This window comes from Arachis ipaensis, chromosome B8, assembly GCF_059453495.1.
Source record: "Arachis ipaensis isolate K30076 ecotype BB chromosome B8, ASM5945349v1, whole genome shotgun sequence".
In the NCBI taxonomy this organism is placed as follows: Eukaryota; Viridiplantae; Streptophyta; class Magnoliopsida; order Fabales; family Fabaceae; genus Arachis; species Arachis ipaensis.
In genome coordinates, this window is record NC_142443.1 from 63714391 (window position 1) to 63727755 (window position 13365).

Consider the following 13365-nt stretch of genomic DNA (forward strand, 5'->3'; position numbering starts at 1 on the left):
GTATCGACCTCCCCACACTTAAAGATTGCACCGTCATCGGTGCATGCTGAGATGTGCAAGTGGACGGGTTGCTACACTAATGCTTTTCTCCAAAGAGTTTGCAGATGGACTTATTTGTCGCCCCATTGAGAAGCTTCTCCTTTTCCTTCTCGGTGGCCATCCTGAAAGAAGAGAAAAAGGGAGAAAAGTAACCCAGAAACAAAGATAAGAAAACGAATAATATATGGCTGGGTTAATGCCAAATAATGAGGGTCTCAAGTATATGGTAGCTACAACATGCAATTGAGAAAATAGTGGGAGTAAATAGCATATCAATGTTGCAAAAATTTGCAACAAAGGGGAAGAGATAGTAGGTAATGAAAGATAGTATAAACTCATGTCAATGCAAAAGGAATACAAGTATCATAAAAGATTAGCATTGACTTAAATACACTACAAGAAAAACACCCATTCAGGTACACTTGAAAAATGTAGCCAAAAGTGAAAAAAAATGATGCCTTAGGCTACGGCTACGCTTTTTGGGCTACGGCTACGCTTTTTGGGGTGATTCCTATTCGGCCGTTGCCTATTCTCAAAGGCTACGCTTTTCTGCACCAAGGGCTATGCTTTTGGCGTTTGGGAATAGGCTACGCTTTTCAAGTGATGCTGTCCAGGACCAAAGGCTACGCTTTTCAGCTTTCATTCTTCCAGAATAGGCTACGCTTTTCAACCCCTACTGCATCACTTGTAAAGCGTAACCACATTGTATACCATAGCTACTTTTTATAAGCGTAGCCTTAGGTCCCTCTTTTTTTTTTTTTGTATACTATAGCTATTGTATATAAGTGTAGCCTTAGGTCTCTTTTTTTTTTTTCTATATACTATAGCTACTATATATAAGTGTAGCCTTAGGTCTCGTTTTTTTTTTTTGTATACTGTAGCTACTGTACATATAGGTGTAGCCTTAGGTCTTTTATTTTCTGTATATATATATATATATCTAATAATTATTAATACAACATAATAGTTAATATGATTACATGTATAAATGAATTGAATATTACAAAATAAAAATAAATACATAATTATACTTAATAATTTTTTTATATAATAAAAATTGTCTCTAACCAAAATATATTTATAACATTGATCCAAAAGTACTAGAATGAAGTTAACTGTAAAAATTCATACAACTCAAACTAAAGTAAGCATAGCCATATCAAAACCATAATATCACTTAGCCAATAAAAGTATCTTCTAATAAAAATCATTAGTCAACCATACAGGTAAAGATTCTAAATAGCACTCTATCTTAGGTAATAAACCACAATAATAATCAGCTTAATCTTCATTGCTTAATCTTCATTGTTACCCTGCATAATTATATAGAAAAGTAGTTAAAAAAATATTCATAATGACATTCGTAATTATAAAAATTAAATGGAACACGTAGTCATAATAAACCAAGAAAGCATATACTAAAAAAAATATGGTCATCGCAGAAGAGGTGAATTCAAGGAATTATGTATTTTGTTTCATTCAAACCATGAAAATCTACTGGTGTTTCTTTCTTCCATTTCTTTTAACACAATCCTAATATGTCCCTATAGCATTTTTCATGCACTAATTAACCAGACTTTCACACTTAAATTAGATATACGGACAAATTTATATGTACCAAGTGCACAAAATCAAAAATACAACCACCAGAATTACACAAACAAATTTCAGCCATAGCAATACAACTTCAGTGTTAATAAAGCCAACAAACATTTTCAGCCATAGCAATTAATGTAAATGCAAGTAAAAAACTATAGAACAAAGAATAGATAAGGACATACCACATCTAAGTTCGGAAAATGTGTTGATCCATAGCCGCTATTCGCATCAATAGGAGACTGTTGGGCGTCTTGTAATAAAGCTTCTAGTTCTTCTGGCCTCATTCCAGGTTCCGATCGCTGCAGTAATAACTTGATCATATTTCGCAACCCATGAATCTTTTCGTCTTGTTTTTGCTGTTTGGCCTCTTGTTTTTGCTGTTGGTGCTCCATGTGTCCAAGTTTAACCTTCAGACTGGACACTTCCTCTTTGTGCTGATTCTTGATTTCAGTAATTTCAGCATATTTTTTTAAATCAGTCTTTGTCACAGATCTTCCATACAACCTTACCCGACCTGGTTGTTCTTTCCCGAATAAGGCCTCAAATGCTTCCTCTTCTGTTTCACCAGCAGCTTGGCGGTGTTGGAAGTCTTCCTGCATAGAAGAAACATTTAAAGCTGAGTTAGTTACCGTATCTTAAATTTGATATGTAATTATGAATGATTTAATGAACTCTTACAACAGCAGTTTGTGTTTCCTCATCCACTTCTTTCCTCTTCCGACTTGTTCGGGTAGCAATGAACATCTCAAACCTTTTTGGTTCCTCCTTTGTTTCCTTTGTTGCTTGCTGCAAAACAAGATCATACTTCGATTTCTTCCTTCAATTTATGCAAATATAAATTCTAATAAATATAAATCTACTATGTACCATAGCCACTCGTACTCTTCCGAAATTGATAGGCCCCATGCGATGTGGAAACTTCACATTTTCCTTGTGTTGCTTGTTTCTTTGACTTATTGACTGGAAGTGAATAAAAAGTTAGCATACAGTTACTAAAGCGTGCAGCATAATGAGTTAGGAAAATCGACTAGCAAGGCTGCATTATTAAGCTAAAGCACTGAACAATACCCAAAAGCAAGCATAAAAGATCTATTTATAATACATTGTAACACCTGTTCAGTTTTTTCACAACTGTAAAAATTCACACTTCACATGATCAAGTAAATTTTATAACCGAAAAAATCCATTCACATTTTTCATGATTTCCACTTCCTTCTTAGCTTTATACTTCCATTTTAGTATTCCAATTGCAAAAGGGAATGACATCTCATCTCGTGTAAAATATGCTTACCCAAACCCCTCATCATTCAATCAATTAATTCCAGTGACCTATAAGTCAATCCAGTAAAAGCAAAATTCAGATGTGGTTTTCATGAGAAAATCTATTACTCAAATTAAATAAAAAAAATAACTTGGCAGAAAGTGTTATATCACATTGAAAAATAGAACTTGTTAGATGACTATACAAAGGTTTTCAACCACAAGTATTTACAGAAGCAACCAAAACCTATGGATAATTCAATGTTCCAAGTAGTCCACACCACAATTAGTGTTATATTAGTTGCATCCTATGCAGAGCTGTATCAAATTTAGAACTGTTTCCAGATTGAAGGCTTAAAGAATCAGGGTTGAGTTTGACGATTCGAGTTTAGCTAAGCTCCATGAATTTAGATGAACTCTCGAGTTTGACACGAACCTCAAATCTCAAGAGTATATATGTTCATAAATACAGTGAACAAATTTTATATATAACTTCAGTGGGAAGGGAAAGAAAGAAAGAAAGAGGAAAAAAATCAATCTCAAACTTGAAAAATGAAGTATGAAACAGAACAGAACCCCACTTCCAAATCAGAAGCATCAGATGCAGAAAAATTACAAAAGTAAATTCAAGGGGAAAAGGTATTCTGCAATAAGAGATTATGTGTAAGAACTAAAAAGCTAGCTACTCAGATCCTTCATCTGCCAAATTGCTCTTTCAATAGTCAAATAGTTTCACATGAAAAGTCGACATATATAGTCTTTTACCTGGATTAGAGGATGACTCCAATAATAGATCAATTTTATGAAACCACTTTCTGGTACTTGTGGGGGTCGATTCTTCACCATATCTTCAATAGTATCATAGGGAACGAAGTGCTTTTGCTTAATCTTTCCTTTGAACCGCTTCCAAGCATCTCGAATCGCTTGCATTACCCACTTTTCTCCACTGTCTGGGAGGAGAAACTTGGTCTGCATGATTATAGGTAATTGTTATATGCTCTTGTGCTGAATAAAAAAACTGAAATCAATAATTACCAAGTGTCTTACGTTAACATAGTCCCACATGAACTTCTTAGCTTTAGGAGGAACAGCATGCCAACTAGTGTACAAAAGACTAACGAATCTTTTATTTCTACCAATAGTGCCAACAAAACTAGTTAAATTAGAAACACTTTGGTCGGTTGGTCCTACGGGCTGTCCAAGATCAAAAGTGACTTCTTCCCGCTGTTCCATAGTCCTTGCATAAATCTCCTTGCAAGTTGTTTTTCCACGGGTTTTCTTCTTCTTTGGCTCTCCTAGTTTCATTCATTGGTCAACATCAGATTATGCTTAATTAACTCGAGCTCAACAAGCATATAAAGCAAACAAGTACACAAATATAAAAATTATAAAAATTATAAATCTGACATATGTAGTTGATACCATGAAGTGGACAAGTGTTAGCTATTCTAGAAATCGATCAAAGCACACAATTTTTAAGTTCATTCCACATCATGGACTTCACTGAATTGTGGCCACTAGCCAATTATGAAATTACATACTCCACATGCATTGGCAGATAGAGATATTCATGTTGGTAATTAAAGCTTCCAGATTTAGAAATTCCACATAATAATAATTCACCTGAAAAGTAATTAAGATAAGTGCCTTTTGCTTCAAACGTGTCATATCAGAATCTAAGTAAACTAATGGTAGTAGGGATCAATCATAAAGTGTTCACACAATGCATGTAGTCGTAGCTTCAAACAACTAGATCTACTTATCCAGTTTTTCTATAACAATTTAAAAATAAATAAATATTTATCATCAGTAGAAGCAGAGCAAAACAGTACCTTCTTCATCATCAATGTCCTCCATCACATGTTGATAATAGTCTTTATCAAGTGCCATGCTTTCTTCCCCGTCCTCACTTAGTTCAGTGCTTGGTCCTTCACTTTCCACATCTATTCCATTTTCCTTTAAGAATTCGTCAATTATTGTAGCCTTTACTCCTGGCATCCTCTTACCCTTTGTTGATATTCCTTGCTCCAACATTGCACTTTCATTGTGTGGGGTAGTTTCAGGAGAAGGCAAAGTTGTGTCATCTTGCCCTGTTTGAGTCTCTTCATCTGTGAGTTGAATATTTTGCTGCTGCCCTTTATTGATTGTGGGTTGAGTAGAACTTGGACAACTCCGCTCTTGGCTTAGACTTGTTGACACGTTCTTGTTCAGTTTACGAATTGCTTCAAGCTTCCTTGTAAGTTCATCTGCCTCCATGTTTGTAGGCTTAGACTTCTTCAAGCCTTGTGTTGATTTTCCACCCTGCACTCCATTCTTGACTTTCTCAGCAGTAGACATAGTCAATAGCTCCTTTCTCTTTTTATTTTCTGGCTGTTGCGGTGGAATATTTGGCTGTACTTCCAAGGTGGTAGGCGTGGAGTTAGTCCTTTTGCTAATAGAGTCGAATGTGCTTTGTAGATGACTAAAATCCAGCTTCTTTGACGTGGATTTTTTCTGTCCTTTGGTTGCACGCATCTCCAATTGACTTTCAGGTTCATCCACCCTTCGCTCAGCTTTCTCCTTGTCATTAACAGCTGCAGCTTCCATTTCATATTTCTTGCGTTCAGTTACAATCCTTTGTCTCTTAGCCTCGAATTGTCTAAGCAAATTCTTACTTGATGTAGCTTTAAGATCAATAAATTCCTTATTCCTACACAAATAAATTAGTTAAGTAGAGTCAATATACCCATCAAAATCAATATAAGAAAAATGTAAGAGACTGACAAATTAACAAAAAAATAAGTATTACTTACAAATAAAAATGTGAAGAAGAAAACTTAAGTATACATATGTACATATTAAGCAATAAATTGCTTAGGATGACCAATCAGAATCAGAATCTCCAATGAAGTCTGCCTCATATTCTTGGGCAGAAGTCACTTGGGGAACCGTTTCAATAACCGTGGGTCGTAAATCAGTCCTCTCCAGAATAAGTTCACCATCATCAGCTGGTATGGCAGGGCTCGTTATACGCTCGTGTTGTTCACTATAGTGTGTTTGACGGGCCTCAGACTCAGATTCATCGCTTGTTTTAAATAAGTCTCTTGGGACAGTTTCCATAACATAATGTTTGTTATGTTCATATGGATCTTGCACATAAAAACACTGATGTGCTTGAGATGCTAGTATAAAAGGTTCATCTTGGAAGCATTTCTTATGGAAGTGAACAAATGTAAGCCCATACTTATCTCTCCCAGCATCGTACCACTCACACCGAAATAAGACAACCTTAAAACGCCCAAAATAGTCTAACTCTACTATCTCAAACAACCTGCCATAATAAGCTACATTGTCTTGGATTGGACTTTGATCTTTAGCACTTGCAAAGCTTGAAGTTAAAGCAGTTAATGTGACACCACTATTTTGTGTTTTTCTCCTTGCCTCACGTTCCACCGTGTGAAACCTGTATCCATTAATTACATATCCAGAAAATCTTCTTGCAACAGAGCTTGGACCTCGAGATAATTCTTTTAGCCAGAAAGGCACATTTGGATCCCTCGCACGAGTTTCAAACCACTGCGCGAACGTTTTGTTGTGAACTTTTGCTTTTCTCCATTTTGTTCCCCGCTGATTGTTAACCTCTTCCTCATGCTCTCTATAATTAATAATAGTTAGGTTTGATCTAAAAAACATGGGTGAACTTGATCGGAATAAAAAAAAGTTTAATTAAGTTACCTAACATAATCTGCCACTTCTTCACAATTGTGTAATACATACACATGGGCTTGAGCAATTGATCTGTCATCTAGATTAATTGGTTCTCCATTTCCCACGCCTAACGAACGACCTTTGTTAGAAAACAACTTTGATGGCACAACTTCGTCTTCGTTAGGATCATCATCATTCCGAGGCCGCTTATTAAGTCTTGTTTGCACACCTCCATGCAAGTATCTTGAGCAGAAAATTAAGCACTCCTCAGCCAGATATGCCTCTGCAATAGAACCTTCGGGCCGACTTCTGTTGCGAACATATGACTTTAATGTACACATGTACCTTTCCGGAGGATACATCCAACGAAACTGCACCGGACCTCCCAATCTCACCTCATTTGCTAAATGAATGGGAAGATGAACCATTATGTCAAAAAAACTAGGGGGAAAGATCCTCTCAAGCTGGCATAATGTTTCCACAATCTCTAACTCCAGTAAATCTATCTCTTCCAGTGTGATGAACTTTTTGCACAAGCGACGAAAAAAGGAACTTAGTCGAATCAACGGAATGGCCACATGATCAGGAAGGATGCTTTTAATTGGTATTGGTAGTAAATAGTGAAGCATAAAGTGAGCATCGTGGGTCTTATACCCAGAAACTTTTCTTTCTCCTAGATGTACACAGCGTGATATATTCGAAGCACTGCCATCAGGTAGCTTTGTTGTCTTCAAAACACCACAAAAAACTGACTTCTCTGCAGCAGTCATAGAAAAGCATGCCTTTGCCAACTTTGTTCTCTTGCCATTATTCACCTCCTTTGGTTGAAGATTTTTCCAGATACCCATTTCTTTTAAGTCATATCGAGCATTCAAATGGTCCTTTGTCTTGCCTGGGATATCTAAGAGAGTTCCAATTACACTGTCAAGTATATTCTTCTCTATGTGCATGACATCTAAGTTGTGACGCAGTGGGTTCTTGTGCCAGTAAGGCAATTCAAAGAAAATTGATCTTTTTTTCCAATTCCATGGGAAACTATTTGATGTACTTTGCTTCTTTCCAAAGACATTCTCAGCATTTAGTAACATCTCAAAAATTTCGGGTCCTTCTATAACAGGTGGAGGGGGTCTTAATTCCTGCTTCCCATTAAAAGACCTTGTATTGGTTCTCCATGGATGATCCATGGGTAAAAAGACACGATGGTCCATATAAACTGTCTTCCGACTGTGTTTTAATTGTAAGCTACTGGTATTTTTGTTGCAACAAGGGCAAGCCAACTTTCCCTTTGTACTCCACCCAGACAACATAGCATAAGCAGGAAAATCGTTGATTGTCCACAAAAGAGCTGCCCGCATGTGAAAGGTCTCATTCTTTGACGCATCATAGGTTTCGACCCCTTTTTCCCACAACAACTTCAAGTCTTCAATCAATGGTTGTAGATACACATCAATGTCTTTACCAGGTGATTGTGGCCCAGGAATAAGCAAAGAAAGCATACAATATTCGGGTTTCATGCACATCCACGGAGGCAAGTTGTATATCATCAGCATCACGGGCCACGTGCTCCATGAAATGTTCATGCTACGAAATGGGTTGAACCCATCACTTGACAAGCCTAGTCTAATGTTGCGAGATTCTTTTGCAAATTCTTCATCCATTTCATCAAGGTTCTTCCATGCCAAGCCATCAGCAGGATGCTTTAACGTCCCATCTTTTACGCGCTCCTCATCATGCCACCTCAGACTAGCTGCCGTCTTTGAGCACATAAATAATCTCTGAAGTCTTGGAATTATAGGAAAGTATCTCAGAGTCTTTGCAGGAATCAGACGACCTTTCTTGTCAGGTTAGTTCTCGCTATTATCACTGGAATTTTCAGTATATCGAGAAGTTCCACACACACTACAGTGTTTTTCATCCTTTAGTTCTTTTCTATACAGGAGGCAATCATTAGGACAAGCATCAATTTTTTTATAATCTAGACCTAAATCTCTTATCATAGATTTTGTCTTATGGAAAGATGAAGGTATGTTAATGTCAGGCATTGCCTCTTTCAATAGCTCAAGAAGTGAAGTGAAGGAGGCATTGCTCCAACCGTGTAAACACTTTAACAAGTACAGACGGATGGTAAAAGATAATGTAGAAAATTTCTTGCAACCCGGGTATAACTCTTGACTTGCCCCATCTATTAAATTGTAAAACTTTTTAGCCTCTTCATTTTGACCTACAGTAACACCCTCAGCATGAGATACATCTCCAAATGCATCATTAAGCAGTCCTTCGATGTCATCACGTGCACCTTCTTCATCATCCGTGTCATCATCAACCGCCATCGGGATTGCCCATTCGCCATGATTAATCCATGTTCTATATCCCTTAACAAATCCGTCGGCTACTAAATGGTCGAATACCACATCTCTTCTATACCAATTAATGTTACAACACCTCTTACAAGGACATTGAATTTGTCGTCCGTCCGGTTCTCCCTCAGAGTATGCAAAGTCTAAAAAACTAATAACACCATTGATATACTCTTCACTATACCTCGGTAGATCCATCCAATCCTTTGGCATATCACAAAACCTAATCGATAATTATTAAATTTTTTAGGCGAAAAATTTATAAGGGGTCGCAAAGTGAAGATTAGAAGAATAGAGGAGGCAGGGAGTTATTCGCTACAAAGGGAATGGGCAATGAAAAGGACATTCAAAGACTTGTAACTAGGTTGGGAAATAGTTCCTAGTCTTAGAAGTAATTCTCTAGAAACCTATTGAGGTAAAACAAATAAAGAGAAACATAGAATTTATAGTACAAATATAATAAGTTAAATTGCAACTTCAAAACTAACAAATCAAAAGAATTAAAGTATGCATTGTACCTTGCCATGACACGATCAACGTTTTGACAAAATCTTCTTGGAAGACCTTAACCAAAAACTTTCTCCTTCAACCTTAACCACGAATAACTGTAAAAATTACAGACAAAAAAAATTGTAATTGCCATATCCAACCATTTAACCACGAATTCAGCACAATCATCATTTAGAAAGAATTAAATTGATACAATCAAACAGATTTGGGACCCAGCAGCAGCAGCAGCAATTAAATTATTCAACAGATAACGGCAATCTAATTAAGTAAAAATACAAAATATTATTGTGTAAAACTATGATATTTACCACTCCAATTTTTTAATTAATTAATATTCTTCTGCTCTGTGATCCACTCTAGCATGTTATATCAATATTATATATATACATAGCTCATGATATTCATAACTAGTGTACCCTTGTTTGGCTATTCCATAATGGGAATGGCTCTTTCGAAAAACAGAGCACCCAAGCAATGTAACTATATATCCAGTTGGCAAAGAATGTTCTTTAATAATAATGAAAAGAGTTGTAATAATAGTAATTTTTAGGGAAATAGTTCTAATTAACTTTATGCAAGCTGATTTTTTCACACAAATTTGAAGGAATCAAGAAATTTTAAGCGGAGAGAATTTTAATGTTTCCTTTTTTCAGTCAAATAATTCAGATTCAATTCATTTTCAATTTCATTGGGTTTTGACTTTTTTATTACTATAATTAAAGAGACCAAAGAAATAAATGCCACCTCTCTTTAATCTAATCCTGTTTAATTACATGCAGTTTCTTAAATCTCAATCAACAAAGAATAAAGTTAAAGTAGACAAACAATAATCATTTGTTATCACAATAATAATGTGGCATGCATCTTAATTAGATAGTACATGGCACAAAACTATACTCATCACTGTACAGAGCCAATCTTTAGGAGATTATTTTTCAAAAGAAAAAAATTCATCTTAATTTGCTAAAAAAAGGTGGAAAACCATCAACTACAAAATCAGACAAGTATAAAGAGTGAAAATTGAAGGATCTTGTTTTGATGACATGGACTCTTGCATCGATGACTCCAACTTTCAAGAACAAGGTAATCAATTGTGTTATCTTTCATAAAATGTGTGATAAATTACATGGGCAATGGCATAGTGTTGTAGCAACATGTCCTAATTAAGTGACACAGGTGCACCATCAACCTCAGCAAAGATAGAACAACAACCACCCTCATACTCCTAATATTATAAACCGTACCCTCAAAACAGTTAAACAGAGCAGGTAGAACAACCCTCAATACTAAACCACCAAGCAACCCTATTTATTAGGATGACCAACCAAAAGACATAGATCCAAGCTAACACTTGTGCATTTTAAGTAATTCAGAAAAAAGCCACACACACACACACACATATCCTTCAGGAGACCAGAAAATCAGAACCCAGATTTCATAACCATAATAAAAAACTATTATTATTATATATAAGAAAAATAAATAAATTAATCAAATTGAAATACCCAGTACGGGGTACAGATTAAAATTGGAAAAAGTACCAGAAATATCTTCACTTGAGGTGATTTAAGTGATTAAAATTGGAAAGCTTTTACAATTTTTTTTGGGGGGAGGAATTTAAAAAGCTTTTACAATACCTCAGCCTCCTTGATAGGATCAGCTTGGTTACGGTACTGATCTAATAGTGTCTGCACGGCTTTTCCTTCTGGAGAGTTCCTCACATTCCTAGCGCGGACGCGAGCTTGAACTCGAACAAGAGCCTACATGCACCTTAGAGTAACAGCAGCTTGCTTCCTCGCTAGCCTTCCGCGAAATATAGCCTGCAGCCTCACCACTGCCCTCAACGCCCTCAAAGCTCGTCTTGCCTGCAACATTCATCACATAATTAAGGTCAAAAACTCAAAATAAACAAGTAAGAAAAATACAAATACAATCACATGGATCACAAGTTTAACATACTGATAAAACTCTCTGAACACAAGGATCAATCTTGCAACTATGAACTACCTCTCTCTGGTCAAATCGAAACCCACCAACATTGTGCTCAAGCATTCCTTAGGAAACTACAAAAAATTGTGGCTTGATGTCTTACAATGGACTAAGCTTCAATAGGTCAAAGTCTTACCATGGTTGAACTCATTCAAAATTAGGATCTAGTTAGTAATTCTTCTGCAAAAGATCATGCTGTGATCTTAGGAATCCTGATCCTTACCTGCTAGAATTTTAGTAATTTAACAACAACTAACTATTGCATGTTAAAGATACTAGAATTAGAAGTTGAGAGTTTTTATTAAAGGAAAAAAAATTTAAATGATATTTCTGGCAAGGATTCAGTATCAATGAATAAGCTAATGAAAAAACCAACCATGAATAAAAGGAGAAATGATACATATTAATATTCCTAGATATTGTAGTATAAAAAAACCTAGAAACAATTGAATTTCAATAAACTAAGTAGGATTCTGTCTCAGATAAGCAGAGATCTAATAACTTCTTAACCATGTTGCATTTCGTATCATAGTTTTTTTTATCTTTCTTTCAACTGTTTAAAGTAGTTTGAATGCTTTTAAACTTGATAACACCATTTAGCAGGCGTATATATAAGGAAGTAGGTCACGAAGATGAAAAAATTGTAATTTGTAATTTTCCACTAATGATAATAAGTATGACTTAGTGCTAAAGCTAATAGCATCACTATCATAGAGGTTTAGTCAACATTAAAATAGAGCATATGGGAATAGAAAGATCTGGCAACAGTTCAAGAAAAATTGATATACCAACTACAATAATTTAATTTCTAACTTATATCATATTAGTCAGAAAATTCTCTATCACACTAATTTATTCATTGATTCTAAGAAAGGAAAACTATATTCATGAAACACAACAGAATAGTTATAAATTGCTACCTACGATATCCTCAATTAGTTCTTCAACAGAATTCAAAGAAGAACACCATTAAGGACAGCTTTTCCAGCCATATTCTTCATCTATTTCACCTTCTTGTGTACCACACTATCTTTGTCCATCAACTGTTTCAGCCCTTTCTCTCTATGCATATATAAGTAGAACCATATACTTTGCTCTCTTGTGACCTCTAATTAAAGAACCATATACTACTTTTAATTTCTATGCAGAAGAACTATTCAATGATTTTTTCTGTACAGAAGAAACTTTGATTCATAGAATTATTTATGACAGAAATATATTAAGAAATCTCGATTTTCTTGTCTTACCGGAGGCAATTAAGGAAGCAATAAAGAATCATAACCAATTAGTTCCATGTGATGGCAGTGACTGCATTTCATTTTTCTATTACCCAAACAAGTATGGTTTAGAACAACAAGCAACCTCTACTCAATTCAGATTTCAGTAAACAACAACTGAATCACTTGAACTAAACCAAACTTCAGATTTCACGGATAACAGGCAATTAGTGTACAAAACCCCCAAATTAAAAACCCTAAATCGGAACCCTAAACCTCCAATTTCAGAACCAAATGAAAATCTATACACACCTTCTCGATGATGGTGAGCAGAGAGAACGATGATGCTAGGCGCGCGGCGACGGTCGGCACAGAGACAACAAGAGTGAGATGCAACGGTGAGAGCAGAGACAACTTGGTTGAGCGGCGACAGTGAGTGCAGATACAACGATGGTGACCAGTGATGGTGAGAGCAGAGACTACGAAGGTAGATGAACAGTCTGGGTGGCGCGCTACGATCTGTGCAAGAGGGCGACTTAGCTTCGATTGACAGTCAGTGGTTAGTGGGGGTGGTGTGTGGCGGTGAGTGGTGAGTGGGGGTCAGTGGTTAGCTTCGATTCACGATGATGAGTCAGTGGTGAGTGAGGGTTTTCTGAGGGTGATGATGAGCGATCTGAGGGTCATGATGAGTGAGCTGAGGGTGATGA

The 13365-nt window shown here is 36.1% G+C and overlaps 1 protein-coding gene and 1 pseudogene across 1 annotated transcript; both read right to left on the minus strand.

Moving 5' to 3' along the window:
- Positions 1 to 1153: 1153 nt before the first annotated feature.
- On the minus strand, positions 1154 to 13365 carry LOC148548344 (uncharacterized). Its single transcript, XM_088497430.1, has 10 exons — positions 12971 to 13365; positions 11090 to 11317; positions 9461 to 9547; positions 4731 to 5587; positions 3946 to 4193; positions 3664 to 3867; positions 2506 to 2598; positions 2317 to 2424; positions 1821 to 2231; positions 1154 to 1352 (listed from the first exon to the last, which is right to left on the minus strand). Exons 3-10 carry the CDS (start codon positions 9466 to 9468, stop codon positions 1335 to 1337), a joined length of 1947 nt encoding a protein of 648 aa, XP_088353556.1. The 5' UTR covers positions 9469 to 9547; positions 11090 to 11317; positions 12971 to 13365; the 3' UTR covers positions 1154 to 1334.
- On the minus strand, positions 5752 to 9161 carry LOC148548345 (uncharacterized; annotated as a pseudogene).